The sequence below is a fragment of the Trachemys scripta genome, chromosome 2 (assembly GCF_013100865.1).
Source record: "Trachemys scripta elegans isolate TJP31775 chromosome 2, CAS_Tse_1.0, whole genome shotgun sequence".
Classification (NCBI taxonomy): Eukaryota; Metazoa; Chordata; order Testudines; family Emydidae; genus Trachemys; species Trachemys scripta.
Window position 1 is genome coordinate 142,261,778 of NC_048299.1, and position 16,950 is coordinate 142,278,727.

The 16,950-nt window shown below is 65.5% G+C and overlaps 2 protein-coding genes across 3 annotated transcripts in view; one reads left to right on the forward strand and one right to left on the reverse strand.

The window, feature by feature from the left end:
• Positions 1-5,987, forward strand: part of TCIRG1 (T cell immune regulator 1, ATPase H+ transporting V0 subunit a3) — a 15,493-nt gene extending 9,506 nt beyond the window's left edge. For both annotated transcript variants that reach the window (XM_034761666.1, XM_034761665.1), the window contains exons 10-20: positions 531-681; positions 1,031-1,170; positions 1,271-1,428; positions 1,935-2,025; positions 2,160-2,278; positions 2,617-2,830; positions 3,596-3,712; positions 3,893-4,012; positions 4,820-4,937; positions 5,290-5,461; positions 5,632-5,987. In XM_034761666.1, coding sequence (XP_034617557.1) covers positions 531-681; positions 1,031-1,170; positions 1,271-1,428; positions 1,935-2,025; positions 2,160-2,278; positions 2,617-2,830; positions 3,596-3,712; positions 3,893-4,012; positions 4,820-4,937; positions 5,290-5,461; positions 5,632-5,713 — 1,482 coding nt within the window. In that variant the 3' untranslated portion in view covers positions 5,714-5,987. The remainder of the gene's footprint in view (positions 1-530; positions 682-1,030; positions 1,171-1,270; positions 1,429-1,934; positions 2,026-2,159; positions 2,279-2,616; positions 2,831-3,595; positions 3,713-3,892; positions 4,013-4,819; positions 4,938-5,289; positions 5,462-5,631) is intronic.
• Positions 5,988-8,147: 2,160 nt separating this feature from the next.
• Positions 8,148-12,384, reverse strand: LOC117871764 (T-box transcription factor TBX1-like). The gene is made up of 6 exons (XM_034759529.1): positions 12,360-12,384; positions 11,370-11,655; positions 10,050-10,151; positions 9,456-9,627; positions 8,692-8,847; positions 8,148-8,219 (listed from the first exon to the last, which is right to left on the reverse strand). The coding sequence occupies exons 1-6, from the start codon at positions 12,382-12,384 to the stop codon at positions 8,148-8,150; spliced, it is 813 nt and encodes a 270-aa protein (XP_034615420.1).
• Between the last annotated feature and the right edge of the window lie 4,566 nt (positions 12,385-16,950).

Here is a 16,950-nt window from a genome sequence, read left to right on the forward strand (position 1 = left end):
CCCCCCCCCACGGATCGGTACATGCCTCCGCCTGCCCCCCCCGCCACGCCACGGATTGGTACATGTCCCCCGCCACGGATCGGTACATGTCTCTGCCCCACCCCCCCACGCCACAGATTGGTACATTCCCCATCCCCCCCCACCTCCCCACCGATTGGTACATGCCTCCGCCCATCCCCATCTCCCCACATCATGGATTGGTACATGCCCCCCCCCCACGGATTGGTACGTGCCTCCCCCTGCCCGCCCCCCCCGCCCCCATGCCACGGATCGATACATGTCCCCCCGCACGGATCGGTACGTGCCTCCCCTTCCCCCCTCCCCCTGTGCCAGTCCATGTTCTCCCCCCTCCACGGATCGGTAGGTGTTTCCCCTTCTGAGTAGGTGTGCCCCAGCCGCTCCCCACCCCCTCCTACAATGCCGCACTTCTCTCCATGCCCTGGCCTGCCCTGCTCCCCAGGTGGCAGTGAGGGGGGGTGGATTGGTGTTGCCTCGAGGCTCCCTGGTCCCAGGCCCGCCTTCCCTTGCAGCACAAGAGTGGCTCGGGGGTGGAGTCGTTCGTGCACCGGATCCCCAGTTCTGAGAGCCCTCCCACCCTCATCCGCACCAACAAGTTCACCACTGGCTTCCAGAGCATCGTCGACGCCTATGGGGTCGCCAGTTACCAGGAGGTGAACCCGGGTAAGGGACCTCCGGGGCCACCCCGCCCCACCACCCTCGGGTTGGATCAGAGCCAGCGCCCTCTACAGGGGAAAAGCCTCATGGCCCATTCCCCACCCTCTGAGCCATCCAGTCCCCCGCCCTGGGGCCAGATTGGAGTCAGCGCCCCCCAGAGGGAAAAGATCCCGTGTCTCATTCTCAGCCCCCCTGAGCCAGCCAGTCCTCGCCCTGGGGCCAGATCAGAGCTCGTGCCCCCAAGAGGGGAAAGACCCCGTGTCTGGGCTGTGGCACGGTGGTCTGGGCCTGTGTGGGGGTGAGGGGCCCATGTGGGATGAGAGGGCTTCTCTCTGACATCTCCCTGTCCCCACAGCGCCCTACACCATCATCACCTTCCCCTTCCTGTTTGCTGTCATGTTCGGGGACGTGGGCCATGGGCTGCTGATGTTCCTTTTTGCCCTCTGGATGGTGCTGGCAGAGAACAGCCCCCGCATGAGGGAAGCGCGCAACGAGGTGAGCGAGGGCGGGGGAACTGCTAGGGTGGGGGGATGGGGGAGAGCTGTGCTGTTATGGAGCTGTGCCTCCATCTGTCTGTCTGTCTGTCTGTCCCCAGATCTGGCAGACGTTCTTTGAGGGGCGCTACCTGATTCTGCTCATGGGGGCCTTCTCCGTCTACACCGGCTTCATCTACAATGAGTGCTTCAGCAAGGCCACCGCCATCTTCCCCTCTGCCTGGAGTGTGGCCACCATGGTCCACCACTACAACTGGAGGTGGGCACTGCCCCCCCGCGGGACCCCCGCCTGATACCCTGCTCCCCCTGTGGGACCCCCACCTGGTACCCTGGTCCCACCCGCAAGATCCCGGCTTGCTTCCCTGCTGGTACCTTGCTCCCCCTGCGGGACCTCCACCTGGTACCCCGCTCCCCCCCGCGGGATCCCGGCCTGCTCCCCTGCCTGGTACCTTGCTCCCCCTGCAGAACCCCACCCACTACCACCCCATGGGCTCTCCACCTGGTACCCTGCCCCCATCTGCTATCCCCCACGGGGTCCCTCTTCTCACACACCAGCCTGCTCCCCTGCCCCTATACCTGTTACCCACCTGTGGGATCCCCCTCCCTTCTGTCCCATTCCTGGCTCTCCACCTTCACGTGCCCCCTCCCTGCCACCTGCTCTGCGTGCTCCCCTGTGTCAGCACTGCCTCCCCACGTACTGCCCCGTCTGTGTCCCCACTCTGCCCAGCCCCTCCCCCCAGCACTGACACCCCCCTGTCCCCACAGCTCCGACTACTTAGCCAGCCACGCCTTCATCACCCTGGACCCCAACGTCACTGGAGTCTTCAAGGGGCCCTACCCCTTTGGGATCGACCCGGTGAGTAGGGAGGGATGGGGGGACGTGCTGGCCAACCTCCTCTCCCCCCCCCCACACACACCTCCGCTCTGCTCCCCCCCACTGGGAGCTGCGTGCCCACCTTGGCTGAGACGCCTCCTCTCACCTGGCTGCAGGTCTGGAGCCTGGCCAACAACCACCTGAACTTCCTGAACTCCTTCAAGATGAAGATGTCGGTGATTCTGGGCATTATCCACATGAGCTTCGGGGTGCTGCTCGGCGTCTTCAACCACCTGTGAGTCGCCGCTGCCTGGGGGGCTGCCGATGCCCCCCCGCGCTGCCCACCTGTGCCCCCTCGCTTCGGCCCGGCAGGAGGAGAGGGCTACAGAGCCTGGCGCATCCCCCACTCTGGCCCCACCCTTTCCTTGTGCCCGGGGATCTGCATCTGCGGGAAATCCTGGCCCTGGTGCGGGGAGGATATTGGCCAAGGATTGGCACCTGAGCCTGCCGACAGCCCCTCAGGGCAGCAGTGCAGGGCCCCAGGCCACCTTGCAAGGGTCGCTGCTCCCTCCATGGGGGCGGGCAGCCCGGCTATGCAGGGCCCGGGCCGACTCCCCTCTCGCTGGCACACAGGCACTTCAGGCAGCGGTACCAGGTGGCACTGGTCTTCCTACCCGAGGCGATCTTCCTGCTGGCGCTCTTCGGCTACCTCGTCTTCATGATCTTCTACAAGTGGCTCACGTTCAGTGCTGTCAACTCCCTGCTGGCACCCAGCATCCTCATCCACTTCATCGACATGTTCCTGTTCACCGAGAACCCCGACAACTACCCGCTGTATCCGGGACAGGTAACCCCGACAACATTTGCTGTGCCTGGGATTGGTAACCCGCACAGGTAACCCCGACAACCCCTCTACTGGAACGGGTCACCCCGACAACCGCCCGCTGTGCCTGGGACGGGTCACCCCGACAACTGCCCGCTGTGCCGGCCAAGTGACTCTGGACAGAGCACGAGAGCTACAGAGCTTTGCACAGAAACCGTCCTGCCGGAGGCCCCGGGTCCGATCTCCCCCGGACGGGCCCTGGGGCTGGGCAACCCCTCCACAGCCAGGGCCCCCTGCCCATGCTGGTGTCGGCCCGCAGCACAGAGCAGCAGCCTCTGTAAAAGTCCCTCTGTTTGACCCACGTGATTCGAAGGGGGAGTGCAGCTCGGTGTGGAGAGTGGGATGTGCTTGGGGCCGGGCGGAGCCGAGGGCCTGGATTGCTCTGTGCCAGCTTCTCTGCCAGAGGCTTCACACTGGGTGCCGAGAATGGCTGCGCTAGTCCCCTAGGGGAGCCCCTGGAACAACATGGGGTTCACTGCCTGATGCGGCCAAATCCCCTGCCTGTCTCAGTGCCCATCCATCCTCCTCTGCCAGCGCAGCTCACACCAACAGGCCCCTCCGGCCTGGTATCCCCCCCGCACTAGCCTGCTAATCTCCCGCTTTGCACCATGCCCATGCTGGATCGGACCGATGGCCCCTCTAACCTGGTACCACCCCCCCATGTTGGCTCAGCCCGTGTCGGGGTTGGGGATGCTGCTCTCACGACCCTCCCCCCTCTCCCCACTGCAGGTGACGGTGCAGAACGTCCTGGTCGTCCTGGCTCTGGCCTCTGTGCCTGTCCTGCTCTTGGGCACGCCCGTGTACCTGTGGTGCCAGCACCGCCGCAGGGGGCACCCTCGTCTCGGGGTAAGGGGCTGGGCGGGGCCCTGGAGGCCCCTGGAGGGCTGGGGTGGCGGCAGGGTTGTGGGGCTCTGTGGGACTTCTCCTAAGGGAGCTGCAGGTGCCGTGGGGAGGGACGGGGGCTGTGATCTGTGGGGTGTGTCCCCCACCCCTCATGTCTGATGTGTGGCTCTGGGCTCTATACAGCTGGGCCCACCTGGGGACGCCGGGGAGCGCCAGCCGCTGCTGAGCTCGCAGGAGCCGGGGAACTCGGTGAACGTGATGGAGGCCGATGTGGAGCGTGGCGGGCGTGGCCCTGAACCTGAGGTGAGATCCCTGTGGCACTGTGGTGGCTGGGGAGAGGGACGGGTTTAGCGCCACTGGGTGCCGGGACAGTGTCCTGCCAGTCCCACTCAGCATGGGGGAGCCCCACAGTGGCTCTGGCCCCGGCCACGTTCCAATCTGTGAGCCGGAAATGTCCCTGCACTGAGTGGGGGCGGGGCCATTCAGAGGGGTGGGGCTTGACAAGCTGCTGCCCATCCCCCCAGCATGGCACAGAGTGGCCCCGGAGTGGAAGGATGGGGCCCTGCGGTGGGCAGGAGACCCTGAAGCTATGAGCGGCAGGGACGGGATTAGCCCCCCTGCCCATCCCAGTCTTCTCTCGCTCAGCAGTGCCCTCACCAGTGCTCTGGGTGGGCACAGGGGGCGGGAATGGGCGCTGCTGGGTGGCTGGGCTCCCATGTAGCCTGTGATCTGTGGGCTGTCCCGCTCCAGCACTGCGAGATCCGGCCCCAGCCGACAGCCAGCTGGGTGAGCTCCAGATGGTCTGTGTCTGCCCAGGCCCACGGCCAGGGGCAGAGAGAGCTTGTGGATGGGCCTGGGGTCAGCTCAGTGTGCCAAAGCTGGAGGAGAGTGGCCGGGCATGGCGTCCCGCTCCCCCCGCCCGGTGCTGCCCTACGCCCCGCGGCTGGGCATGGCGTCCCGCTCCCCCCGCCCGGTGCTGCCCTACGCCCTGTGGCCGGGCATGGCGCCCCGCTCCCCCTGCCTGGTGCTGCCCTATGCCCCGCGGCCGGGCATGGTGCCATAGTGGGTGCTGCCATTCACCCCGTCCCACTGCCTTGGTGTCTCCCGCAGTTTGAATTCTCTGAAGTCTTCATGCACCAGGCCATCCACACCATCGAGTACTGTCTGGGCTGCATCTCCAACACGGCCTCCTACCTGCGCCTGTGGGCGCTCAGCCTGGCCCATGCACGTGAGTCGGGAGTGGGGGGGTGTGTGTGTGTCTCACAGCCTCCTACCTGCGCTGAGCCTGGTCCACACATGCTTTGTGGCCCCTCCTGCAGACCCCTGGAGAGAAGGGGAGGAGGTTATGGGTGGATGTGGGAGTGGGAGGGAGGCCTGCCTGTGAGGGGCAGGGCGGGGTGGGTGCGGGAAGGGAGGCGTGGGGGTGGGAGGGAGGCCTGTGAGGGGTGGGTGCAGGGGAGGGAGGTGTGGGGGCAGGGGAGGGAGCCTGGGGGGGCAGGGCAGAGTGGGTGGCGAGGCGGGGTGGGAGGTGTGGGGGCAGGGGGGCATGCCGAGCTCTGACCCCCCCATTCCCCCTGCAGAGCTGTCGGAGGTGCTGTGGACCATGGTGATGCGGAACGGTTTCCTGCTGCACATCTACGCGGGTGGGGTGCTGCTGGTGCCCGTCTTTGCTTTCTTTGCCGTGCTGACGGTGGCCATCCTGCTGGTGATGGAGGGGCTGTCGGCTTTCCTGCACGCCCTGCGCCTGCACTGGTGAGCCCCCCCGCCCCGTACTCGCAGCGGGGGGAGGCGGGAGCTGCTTTGGACTCTGGGGTGCGGGGGACGGGCGGGTCTGGGGTGGGGCAGCCGCTGGGATGGGGGAGGCCCTGTGTGAGTTTTGGGGGGTGATGTCTGCGCTGACCCCCCTCCTGTGTTGTTTGCAGGGTGGAATTCCAGAACAAGTTCTACGTGGGCGCCGGGTACAAGCTGAGCCCCTTTGCCTTCCCCCCCGACAGCTGGGAGTAGGGCCAGCTCGGCACCAGGTGCCCCCCGCCACCCTCACCTCAAGGGGATGGCGCCCCCTCCCGCCCTGTCCTGGGGCAGGGGGCTCCCTTTGGGTTTGCACCTTCTACCCTGGCTGCTGCCCCCCGCCCCCCCTAAGCCTGGCGCTGTTTCCCTGCCCCTCCCCTCCCCTTTGGTCTGGTGCTGTCATCCACTGCCTGCCGGAGCCTGGCGCTCCCTGCCTGGGCACAGATTACGGCTGTCCTGTCTTTTGTACGATTAAAGAGTGAAACTGTCCCGTCCCTGTCGGTGTGTAACGGGAACCCGCTGGGCCTCTGGTGGTGCTCACGGGGCCTGGCCAGCTGAGCTCCCGGTTCAGGAGCGTGAACCTGCCGTGCCCTCTGCCAGCTCTCCCCACAGGTCTCACTCGAGGGGCACCTTGCACAGCCCCCGCCAGAGTGGCGCTGCAGTTACCTTACACTGGCACCAGCTGGCGCTGTCTCCCCTTGCTAAACTGGGCCAGCACCCCTGGGTGTGGATCATGTGCCAGGCCAGCTGGGGCCAAGGCTCCGTGGGTTCTACCCTGGTCAGCACTGGCTGGGAGGGAGGGGGGTGCTGAAGGCAGCTCCTGCCTGGGCGGGAGGGGGGGCAGGATCTGACCAGCCATGTGCTCTGCGCTCTGGGCACTGCCCTGCCCTGTGTCCTGGGCATGAGCTGTGGCTCGCGTTCCCCGGGGCAGTGCTCAGGGCTCCCCCCACACCAAAGGCTCGTGCAGGGAAGTTTAATGTCCATAAGCTGGGGAGACTTGTGGGGCAGCTCGTGGCCCAAAGGGAGAGCCTCGTGGCCTGGGGGGCCGGCCCTGCAGCAGCGGAGAGGGAGGGAGCCATGCAGCCCTGCCCCCAGCAGCTGGCTACGATAGGGGAAGCCCAGCCTGGCCAGGGATACTGTGAGCCGGGCAGCCAGGGGGGCTTCTAGTGAGACTCAGGCTGGAGCCTGCCTCTGTCACGCTGCGGCTGGGGCTCGCCCTGGGGCAGGCGTCTGAGTACTTGGGAGGGGGGTGAGCCAGAGTGGGTCCTATGCGCCCCCAAGCAGCCGGGGGACAACCCCGCTACCCATCACTGCTGCCCATAGTTGAGGGCAGGGGGGCTGGCGCCGTAGATGTTGAATGGGTGGAGACTGGCGGGCAGCGGGTAAGGTGCCACCCGTGGCTTGGCCCCGACGTATACGCTGTGGTAGGAGAGGGGCTTGTACAGGGGGGCCCCCAGCTCTGTGGGGAGAGGGCGCCGCGGAGCCGAGCTGTCCTGGAAACTGCGAGCGCCCGCGAGTGGCACGAGTGGAGGGTGCTGGAGCTGGGCGGCCTCTCTCAGGAGGGTGGCGGGGAGCTGCCCCCGCACACGGCGCCGGCCTGGCAGCCCTGGGGAGAGAGCAGAGAACAAGGTTGGGTCACAGCCACAGCAGGGCTGCTGTGCCAAGGTCCCCAAGCCCTGCCCCTGCTAGTGCGAGAGCCCCACCCTCTCCTGTGGCTCCGCCCCTGCCAGTGTGAGAGCCCCACCCCCTGCCTTAGCTCCACCCCCCGCCGCCTACCTCAACCAGTGCTGGAGGCTGAGCCCAAAAGCCCCAGCACCCGTCTGTGGCTCCCTGAGCCCTGCCCTGCTCACAGGGCCTGCCCATCTGCCCGTGAAGAGACCCCGGAGCGGGGCTCCTCCAGCACCCACATCCCCTATGCCCCCTCATGCCCCCAGCCCAGCAGCTGCAGCCCTGGGGTGCGCCCCGCCAGCTGTATCAACAGCCCTGCCCCTGCATGCTCTCCAGCTGGGCTGGGGGTGGGGGAGCACCCTGGTGTCAGAGCTAATAGCCCTGGGGGTGGGGGTTACCTTTCTCCTGCTTGTCCTTCACCTGGAAGGAGGGGCCCGTCCCTCGAGTGCGGGCCAAGGTGCCCAGCAGGGGTCCTGATGCCCCAGGCCTGCACATGAGAAGGGGGAAGGTGAGAAATGGGGAGGGGGCCCAGCTGGGGTGAGACATTTGGGAGGGGGGCAGGAGGATGGCCAGAGGTGCCCCTCCCCCACCAGAGCACAGCTCCCCTGGAAGACCCTCGCTGCAGACTATTTAATGAGCTAATTTGCACATGTGCAAACCATCCTGCACTGATTCTGGGGGTGGCTGGTGGGGGCTGGGCGGGAGTGGGCACTGAGGTACATAGCTGGGGGGGGGGAGCTGCTGGGGAAGTGATAGTGGCCTCTCCGCCTGGTGCCATCACTTGCCCCTCTTGACTGCTCTTTCCCTCTTCTCTTGGGATGGGACGGGGGGAGGGGCTGGGTGTGTGAGGGGCTGCCAAGTGGATGAGCCCTTGGGTAGGAGGGAGACCCCCCCAGTAGTTAGGACAGTGGGACCCTCTGTGGGGCGGGGAGTCACCAGTGCTCCCATCTCCCGCCGGGTGGGGAGGGTGCTGGAGGGGCAGTTACCAGTCGTCTGGCTCGCAGTCCCGGAACCCCTTGGCAAAGGGGTTACTGGCGATTTTCAGCTGTGTGATCTGCAGAGAGAGAGAGAGAAGGGTGAGGGAAGCAGCCCTCCAAAACCAGCCCCGGAGACCCCCCACCCCAGGGGGCTGGCAGCAGCTTGGGGACACCTGCCCAGACCAGCTGCTCCCTAGGCGCAGTGGGACAGGAATCCTGCGGAGAGACGCTGCATCCCCTGCATGAAATCAGCCCTGAGGCCACCACCCAGCAGGGGGTGCTGTGACCCCAGTGACGGGGCAGAGCCTGCACCACCCAGCCCCACCCTCCCCAGCAGGGGGTGCTGTGACCCCAGGGAGGGGGCGGAGCCTCCACTGCGTAGCCCTGCCCTGCCCCGCAGGGGGCGCTGTGGCCCGAAGATGGTGGGGGGGAGGGACTCCTGTGACCAGGGATCACAGGACAGGGGACTATAATGTCCAGCCCTGGGGCCCAGGGAGGGCTGGCTCAGTGCCTTGTAGGGGGGGGCCGGTTTCTGGGCCTCACACACACCCGGTGGTTCTGGTAGGCCGTCACCGCCATGAACTGGGTCTCCGCGAAGGTGAAGGATTTGAAGTTCTCGTGGGCGAAGCGCTCGCTGTCCCGGCGCGGGTCCACGTACACCACATGGAAGCGGGGCTGGTACCGGTGCATGGAGTTCAGGATGATCTGCGTGTGCCAGAGAAGAGCCATGCTTGAGATGGGCACCGGGACAGCCACTGCCCATGGCAACATATCCCGCCCTCTCCTTCACCCTACGGCATAGCTCTGCACACACACACACACACACCCCACCCCAGTCCAACAGCCCACCTTGCCCCGACCCTCACGGCCCATGGCACCCTGTCCCACCCCCCATCCTCCACGCTGTAGGGCCGCGTCCCGTGCATGGTCTCTCAGCAGCCTCCTGCCCCTGCCAATGGTGCCATGTCCCTGCCCCCCTGAGCCAGGCAGCCCCGGGGCTGGATTGGATCCGGCAGGGGCGCCCCTAGAGGGGAATGGCCCTGTGCCCATTCCCCACCCTGTGAGCCAACCAGTCCCCTGCAGTGGCCTTGGATCAGAGACAGCGCCCCCTAGAAGGGAAAGGCCCCCTGCCCCATTCAACCAGCCATTGCTTAACCTTTTTCGGAAGGTGAGGGGGACCCGTGTGAGTGCGGGGGGTGTTCCTGTTCTGCCAGATAATGCTGCAGCTGGGCGGTCTCTGGCCTTCAGGGAGTGTCCCCTCCCTCCCGCCCCCCACGGTGTGCCCGCTGCCCAGGTGTGGCACGGTGCCTCACGTGGCCGTTGTCGTCCAGCAGGTTGTTGGTGAGTTTGAGCTTGTCGAAGGAGACGATCTGCCTCATCCACTGGCCCCCCTTGGCGGGCGAGTCGGGGTGGAAGTGGACTCGGCCGGGCGCAGCCGGATCCGCTCTGCCAGCCACCAGCCACGAGGAGCTGTGGAAGGCATATCTGCAGGGAGAAGCCGGGCCTGAGCACTGGGGGCACCAGCTTTGGGGGTGTCCCCCCCGAGGTGGAGGCCTCATGCATTGACGAGGGCTGTCTGGGTCCCAGAGGTTCCTCCTGCCCCCTATAGAGGCCATGGGGGGGCCGGTTCCTGTTCTGGGCTCTAGGACATTTCCATGGGGGCCGGGGTCCTGCTCGGGGGGAAGGGGGGAGACAGTGGTGAGTGGGGGCATGTGACTGAGCAGTGGGGGGAGGCCCACACAGGCCATGGCTGGGGCAGGAGGTAGGTGGGGTTGGGCACAGCTGCCAGATCTATGGGCACCACGCCCAGCACAGGGCTGCCCCCTCCCCCACAGGCTGCTCTGCTCAAGGATCTGGTGGGGGGGCTGGGCAGGAGCTGTGCCCCCCCCCACGTGTATCCCCCCCACCTGTATCGCTTGTCGTCCAGGGGCACGAAGTCCATGAGCAGCACGTAGTCGGCCAGCGGGTCCAGCCCCGAGAGCTTCACCTGGAAGGTGGGGAACATCCTCCTGTGGGAGAGGAGAGGGGAGGGCATGGGGTCTCCCTATTGCACAGGACCTGGTGCCATTGGTCACAGGGGGAGAGGCTGGGGTTTAGGTCACAGAGTGGGGGGCGCTGGGGTCCCTGGTCACACAGAGAGTTGGGGGTCAACCTGTCGCATGTGGGGGGCTGGGGCTGCCAGTCACAGGGGAGGGGCTGGGGGCGTTGGTCACACGGGGCACTGGGGTTGCCCTGTCTCAGCCCTCTTCCCCGCTCAAGGGGCCCAGCAGGGTGACACACGGGGGCTGGGGTAAAGGGGGCAGGTGCCCACGGACTGGGGCATGTAGCAGCCTGGACACGGTGGGCGTGAGCATGAGTGTGGGGCAACATGAACCCACGCAGGAGCAGGAGAATGAGTGGGAGTGTGGGGGCTGAGGGCAGGGGCCAGAGGGGAGAGCCGGGGAGGAAGTAGGAGGCGGTGGGAGGGTAGTGGGGAAGCAGATGCATTTGAAGCACTAAGTGGCAGGGGCAGCGCTGCTGGTGGGGGGTGGGCAGAGCTGCCCAGCAGCCCCCCCACACCCCTCCTCCCGGGAACATCACGCTGCAGCAGCAGCTCATGGTCCCTGTAATATCAGACTGGGACGGAGCAGCTGGAAGACCAGGCATGGGGGGTGGGGGGGCAGACTCCACCCCGACTGCCATCCTCACAGCCCCCTCTCAATAGGCCCAGCACCTCCGCAGCCCCAAGACACCCAACCCCATTGGCATCCACCATCTGCCCCAGTGCCCCTTCTGTGCCCAGCCCCCTGGTGCCCAGACAAACCAGGCAGGGCGTGCTGGCTCCTGTCACTGGCCAGGCTCCTGGCAGTCCTTGTTCCACCCACCTCCCCCCATCTCTCCAAGGGCTGCAGGGCTGGACCCTGCAATGGGGTCCTGGGCAGCCGTGACATGTGGCACCAGCTGCCAGCCCTTAGCGCTGGGGGAGCGGCTTTTCTGGCCGGGAATGAGCCACGTTGCCTGGTGCAGCAAGGGGCCAGATCAGACTCCCAGGAGGGTGGGGGGTGGCACCAGATCCCCTTGCATGGAGCCAGGACAGGGTCGCACAAAACACCAGGCTGGGCCATGGGGGCACAGCTCCTGCCATAGGGGTAGTTTTTTGGGGGTGGTATGGCCCCTGCCAGGGGCTGTAATGTAGGGGGGGTACATGGGGATCCCTGTGCTGCCCTGCCTGGGCAATGCCCACCTACCTCCCTGCTTTGGTGACAATCATCTCGGTGCCCAGGCTGTTGAATTCCTCCCACAGGCTCCGCATCTCCAGTTGCACGGACACGTTGGACACGTGCTGGTTCTTCCTGGCCGGCTGGACACCGTCCCCGAGCCCCGCGGCCCCCTCCCCAGCAGGGACACCAAACCTGACGCAGGTCGGCGGGGGCCCCAGCAGGCAGGGAGCCCCCACGGGGCTGCCCCACTCAGGAGCAGAGGCGAAGGGGCCCCCGTCTGACGTCAGGACACTCAGACTGGCTGTGAGGAATGCTGGCAAAGGAGGGGAGAGGATCAGTGCCAAGCCCCTGTGGCTATGGGCATCGGGGGGCTGGGACATGGACACAGAAACCAGCCGAGGCATCTTCTGGTGTGTCCCAAAGCGCCTGCGAGCTGGGGAAATGGCAGTGCCCCTTGAGACCCCCAATGCTGTCCCTCAATCCCGACCCGCAGCCCACTGCTATCCGGCCCTGAGCTCCCCCCACCAGCGCCCGACCCGCAGCCCCGTTATCCCAGTCCTAAGCTCCCCCCACCAGCGCCCAACCCGCAGCCCCCTGCTATCCCAGCCCTGAGCCTGCCCCCCACCCCCGACCCGCAGCCCCGTTATCCCAGCCCTGAGCCTGCCCCCCACCCCCGACCCGCAGCCCCGTTATCCCAGCCCTGAGCCTGCCCCCCACCCCCGACCCGCAGCCCCGTTATCCCAGCCCTGAGCCTGCCCCCCACCCCCGACCCGCAGCCCCNCCCCTGTTATCCCTGCTCTGAGCTCCCCCCAGCCCCGACCTGCAGCCCCCTGTTATCCCAGCTCTGGGCTTCCACCCCCCGCCCCCAACAGCTCTGCCAGTGCCCCTCAGTACCAATCCGCAGCCCTCCACGCGCCCAGCCCTGGGCTCTTTCCATAAAGCTCTGCTGATCCAACCCCCCATCCAGCTGGGTTTGCAAAGTGCCTCATGCACGGGAGGGGCCCCCACTGCACTCACTGACCATCAGCATCATCTCCGGCATCGTTGCTGCTCCAAGGGCTTCATAGCTCTGATGCTCCAGCACCTCTCATCATCCTGATCCCCCTTTCAGGGAGCCTCAGCTCCCCCCCCATCACTCTCACACCAAGCCCCTCTCTGTAGCAAAATCCCCTTTCCCAGGGACGCTTGTTCCTTCCTGAGACCCCATCCCCTTCTGCTCTCCCCAGGCAGTCAGTAACCGGGCACTGAGCTCCGGCTTCTGGAGCTGGGCGACCCCTGCTCGGCTGGTGTTTGGACTTCAGCATCACGGAGAGGCGTTAGCCAGGGCTGCTCCCGCAGGCCCCAAGCCAGGGCACTGGGCACCCCATCAACCTGCTATCCTGGCAGCTTGGCCTCCTGCTCACACCCACTGGTATCTTAGCCCTACACACTGGCCACAGCCAGGCCAGAGATCACCAGTTCCTTCATCAGGGGAATAGAACCCAGGAGTCCTGGCTCCCAGCCCCCCTGCTCCGCTCTAACCCACCAGCTCCCTCTGCCCCCCCCCCCCCGCATGCACACGCTTTGTACAGGTATGTAGCATGTACCTGTGTTCAGTACACGCTGTCAGTAAATTCTATGAGCTGTAACGATTCCCACGCCCTGTCCGAGTCGGGGTGAGGGACTCTGACCACCCAGCCAATCTGCTCTACACAGAGGCCACCTTGGCATAACCCTGCGCGCTCCTCACGGCACAGCGACCCCTAAACGCCGTACCGAGGCCCTGAGAGTGGTTGCAGGGGTTAGGAACGTGGGTCTCTTGTGCTCAACGGGCTCTGGAGTTTAGCTAGCGACCGAGAGGGCAGGGCCTGACCCTGACCCCAGCCACACACCGCAGTGCTCAGATCGCTGGAGCTGGGGTCCTATGTGCCCTCTCCCCTCACACCCAGCCCCCCTGCGTCTCCCCTTGCCCACCCACCGTTTGTAGCCGAGTCCCTCGACGCCCCGTAACTCACTGTAGGCGGGACAGGTGCGAAATGCCCCAGCCGGGCGGAGTGGGGATGGGGGCGCGAGGGAGGTAAATGGGCCAACGGGAAACGTCAGCGAAGGGTTCCCAGCAGAGGAGCCCCCGGCCGGATTTACCTGCCATCGGTGCAGCGGGCGTGGCGCCGGCTCCCTGGCCAGAGCCCGTCTCCCCGGCCCAGTGTGGCTGTAACTCGGTTTCTGAAGCCTCCTGGCTGGACCTGGCGATTTTATTCTCCGGCTCGGGGGGCGGAGATTCACCCAGCGCGGCGCGGCGCAGCGCTGAGCAGCTCCTGGGGGGGCACTGGCCGGCTCAGGGCGAGATGAGCGGAGAAATCCTCCACCCCACCTCCCGCCCTGGGCAGCGGCTCCGCCGTCTGTATTGATGAGCAGACCGCAAGCGGGGCACTGGGGGCAGCTGCCCTGGAGCACGGACTGGACTCAGCCAATATCCCCCGAGCCGAAGGGGCGCTGACCTCCCTGCTGGGGGTAGGGCTTAGCTTGGCCGCTCAGACCTGAATGAATTCTTCCTTGCACAGCCCCAGAGCACGGGACACGAACCCAGCCATGAGGGGACCAGCCGGCTCCCCGGCCTGAGGTGGGAGGGATGGTGAGGGACTGCCTGTTCCCTAGCCCCACACGGCGAGCGGGCCCAGGGTAACCATGCCAGCGGCTGTGCTGACGGAGCCGGCATCGCTGGGAGCAGGAGCAGGCCCAGTGGAAGGGGCAGAGTGCGTTCAACTCTCTCTGCACCGACCCACTCCTCGGCTATCCCAGTCCTGGCCTCCCAACCACACAACTCAGCCCTTGCCCCTTAGTTCTGACCCACTGCACCCTGCTATCCTAGATCTGGACTCCCTTCCCCTCAGCTGTGCCACCCCTCGATCCCGGCCTGCTGCCCCCTGCTGGGCTAGCACTGGCCTCCCCTTCCCACCTCAGCCCCACATGACAGTCTCCCCAGCTCCTCCTTTCCCAGCTCTGTTGATCCCCCTCTGGTCTCCCAGCAGCCAAAGGATGAATTAAATAAAACCCCTGGGACATTTGCCCACCGTTCGTCAGACTTTTTCCTAAAAGCCGTTTTATAATCAGCCGTTATTTGGCAAGGTTGGCATTTCTGACACTTGTAACTATTCGATGGCACGTCGTCCCGCAGCCCAAGAAGTTACAGGGCAGATCTCCGTTCCTAAAGCCAATGAACTAACAGAAATCAAGCCAAACGGGGGGGTGGGTCCATATTGATCCCCAGGACTGCATAGTGCCATGCGTTACAAAGGAAGGACACTCCAGTGCAAACGCTCCCTTGTGCGACAAGGCGGGTGAGTCAGTTACACCCATGTCCACCCCCAACCATTAAAATCCCGGGACGTCCCTCCTTGTGTCACACATTGCACAGCACTCGGCCACCGCCACAAATCTTCAGCTGGCCCCGCTAACAGCTGCAGCTTCCATCCCACTCAGAAGCAAAACCCCACCCAAGTATCCGGGGGACATCAGAGGACAGGGCCTAGTGGCTGGAGAACTGGAATGGGCTCCGTTCCCAGCTCTGTCGCCGGCCGGCCGCAATCACTTTCCCGCTCCGTGACTCGGTTTCCCCATCCGTAAAACGAGGCGAGGGCTGCGCTCTGCTTTGTGAAGGGCTCTGAGCACTGTCGCTAACAGCTGGTAAGCTAGAAGCTCACGCCGGTCTGGTGCCACTTACGGACTCTGTCCTGGAGCTTAGATGATTCCCTGTTTATGCTGAATACCAGCTTGCTCTCAAATGTCACCACATCAACACTGTAAATGGTGCCCCTCCAGCCCGCAAGCCCCGGCCCCTCCGTGCTGTGTGGGTTCTGACCCCTGCTGGCCGGTCTGGGCCAGACAACCAGGAGAAGCTGCGAATCTGAACTCAGAGCCCCCTCTCCGCTTCTCTGCCTCCCCCAGGGCAGCAGCTGTTGAGCTGAGTGGGGGTGTGGTGGGGGGGATCCTTCAAATTGTGCTCCCCCCACTCTCAGCAGGTACTAGTCGTCTCTGGTAGAAACCCCTAGCCCCACCACCCCGCTGCAGGGCAGGAGCCCCGGGGTTCCCCCCTCCCTGCAGTTTGCTTGGCAGAGAATGCGGGGGTGGGGGCTTCGCACGTCACACTTTTACTGCTCGTGAGCCGCGGTTTGGCAAGCTTGTGGCACCATCCGGCTCACAGGATCAGAGCCCTGGTGCTAAAGGTGGCATTGGCTCGGTGGGCGGAGCCAGATGCTTATTAGAATCATAGAATCTCAGGGTTGGGAGGGACCTCAGGAGGTCCTCTCGTCCCACCCCCTGCTCAAAGCAGGACCAACACCAACTAAATCATCCCAGCCAGGGCTTTGTCAAGCCGGGCCTTAAAAACCTCTAAGGAAGGAGATTCCACCACCTCCCTAGGTAACCCATTAGACAGAGGTTAAAGGAGCGTGAGACCGGCAATCAGGTGGGGCGGGACAAGAGAGAGGTGACCAAAGGACCTGGCCAAGGATCCCACCCCAGGGTTGGTGAGGGTTTAGCTGAAGCCGGTGGAGTTAGCGGTATCAGCTGGGGCTCTCCGTCTGGGCCAGTCAGGAGGCCAGGGGGCAGGCCCAATGGCGTCCCGGGGGATCCCGGCATCCCCGGGGACGCTCGCTCCTTCCTGGCCACGCAGCCCTCGCCCCCTCAGAGTGACCCCCAGAAATTTGTGGGGGTGAGAAGTGTCATTCCCAGTAACACTTGCCCATCAACCCTCGGTTCAATGATCTCAGCACAACCATCTCGCCCATTGCCAGGCTGTCAGCTCGTCACCGTGCCAACCCCCAATTGTACCAGGAGCCCGGCAGACCCCTTTGGCCCGGCCTATTTAGCTCCAGCTTTTCTGGGCTGTGTACGGCTGAGCTGGCCTGATCCTTTGGATGAGGCAGAGGACAGGTCCCCGGGGGCCCTGCCAGGACCCCTCCCTCATATAGCAGGAAGCACGACCCCCAGGCTCAGCCCCCAGCAGCCACGGTCTGGGGAGGCACAGGGCGGGACTTGCTGGTAGCTAGCCGAACTGCCCTGGCATCGGCCAGGAGCAGAGCCGGGGCGGCCAGTTGCTGCACTGGACGGGCACAGCGGGGGATTCTGCCCACGCGCCGTCGGCAGTGGTACTCAGCCACTCACGAGCTGGGGCAGCACATCGGACACTGAGGGAGCCACCTGTGATTCATCCTGCCCCTCAACGGGGACCGTGGGGGACACTGCCTCATGCAGGCCTGGCTGGAGCCCCAGCCCCAGATGGCTACTGGCCATTGCAGAAGTGGCTGGGGGCCAGGGCCGGCCGGCCGCTCCCGGGTGTCCCTGGCTCCGTTTGGCCGTGGCAGTGTGCGCCACAGCCTGATGCCCCAGCCCACCCTGGATCCCTGGGCTGCTCCCAGAGCCCTCACGGGGTCTGTACTGCAGACACTGGGGCTGCTGGTTAGCCTGGGGGTGGAGTACGGACGCGCCCTGTTCTCTGGCTGGCAGCACCCGAACTGACTGCGCCCTCTGCGACTGGTGGGCACCGCACGCACCCTGTGGGCACAGAGGGACAGCCAGCGGGCACTGCCCATGTGCTGGGGGACATAAAGGGGCCCAGTTATCACAACAG

Coding starts and splice junctions, on each gene's coding strand:
- LOC117871764 (XM_034759529.1), bottom strand. CDS start 12,384: ATGCCGGAGATGATGCTGATGGTCA. Junction 9,628..10,049: donor CTGGACGACAAGCGATACAG/GTGGGGGGGATA, acceptor TTCTCCCTGCAG/ATATGCCTTCCACAGCTCCT. Junction 8,220..8,691: donor CGGCCTACCAGAACCACCGG/GTGTGTGTGAGG, acceptor CTCTCTCTGCAG/ATCACACAGCTGAAAATCGC.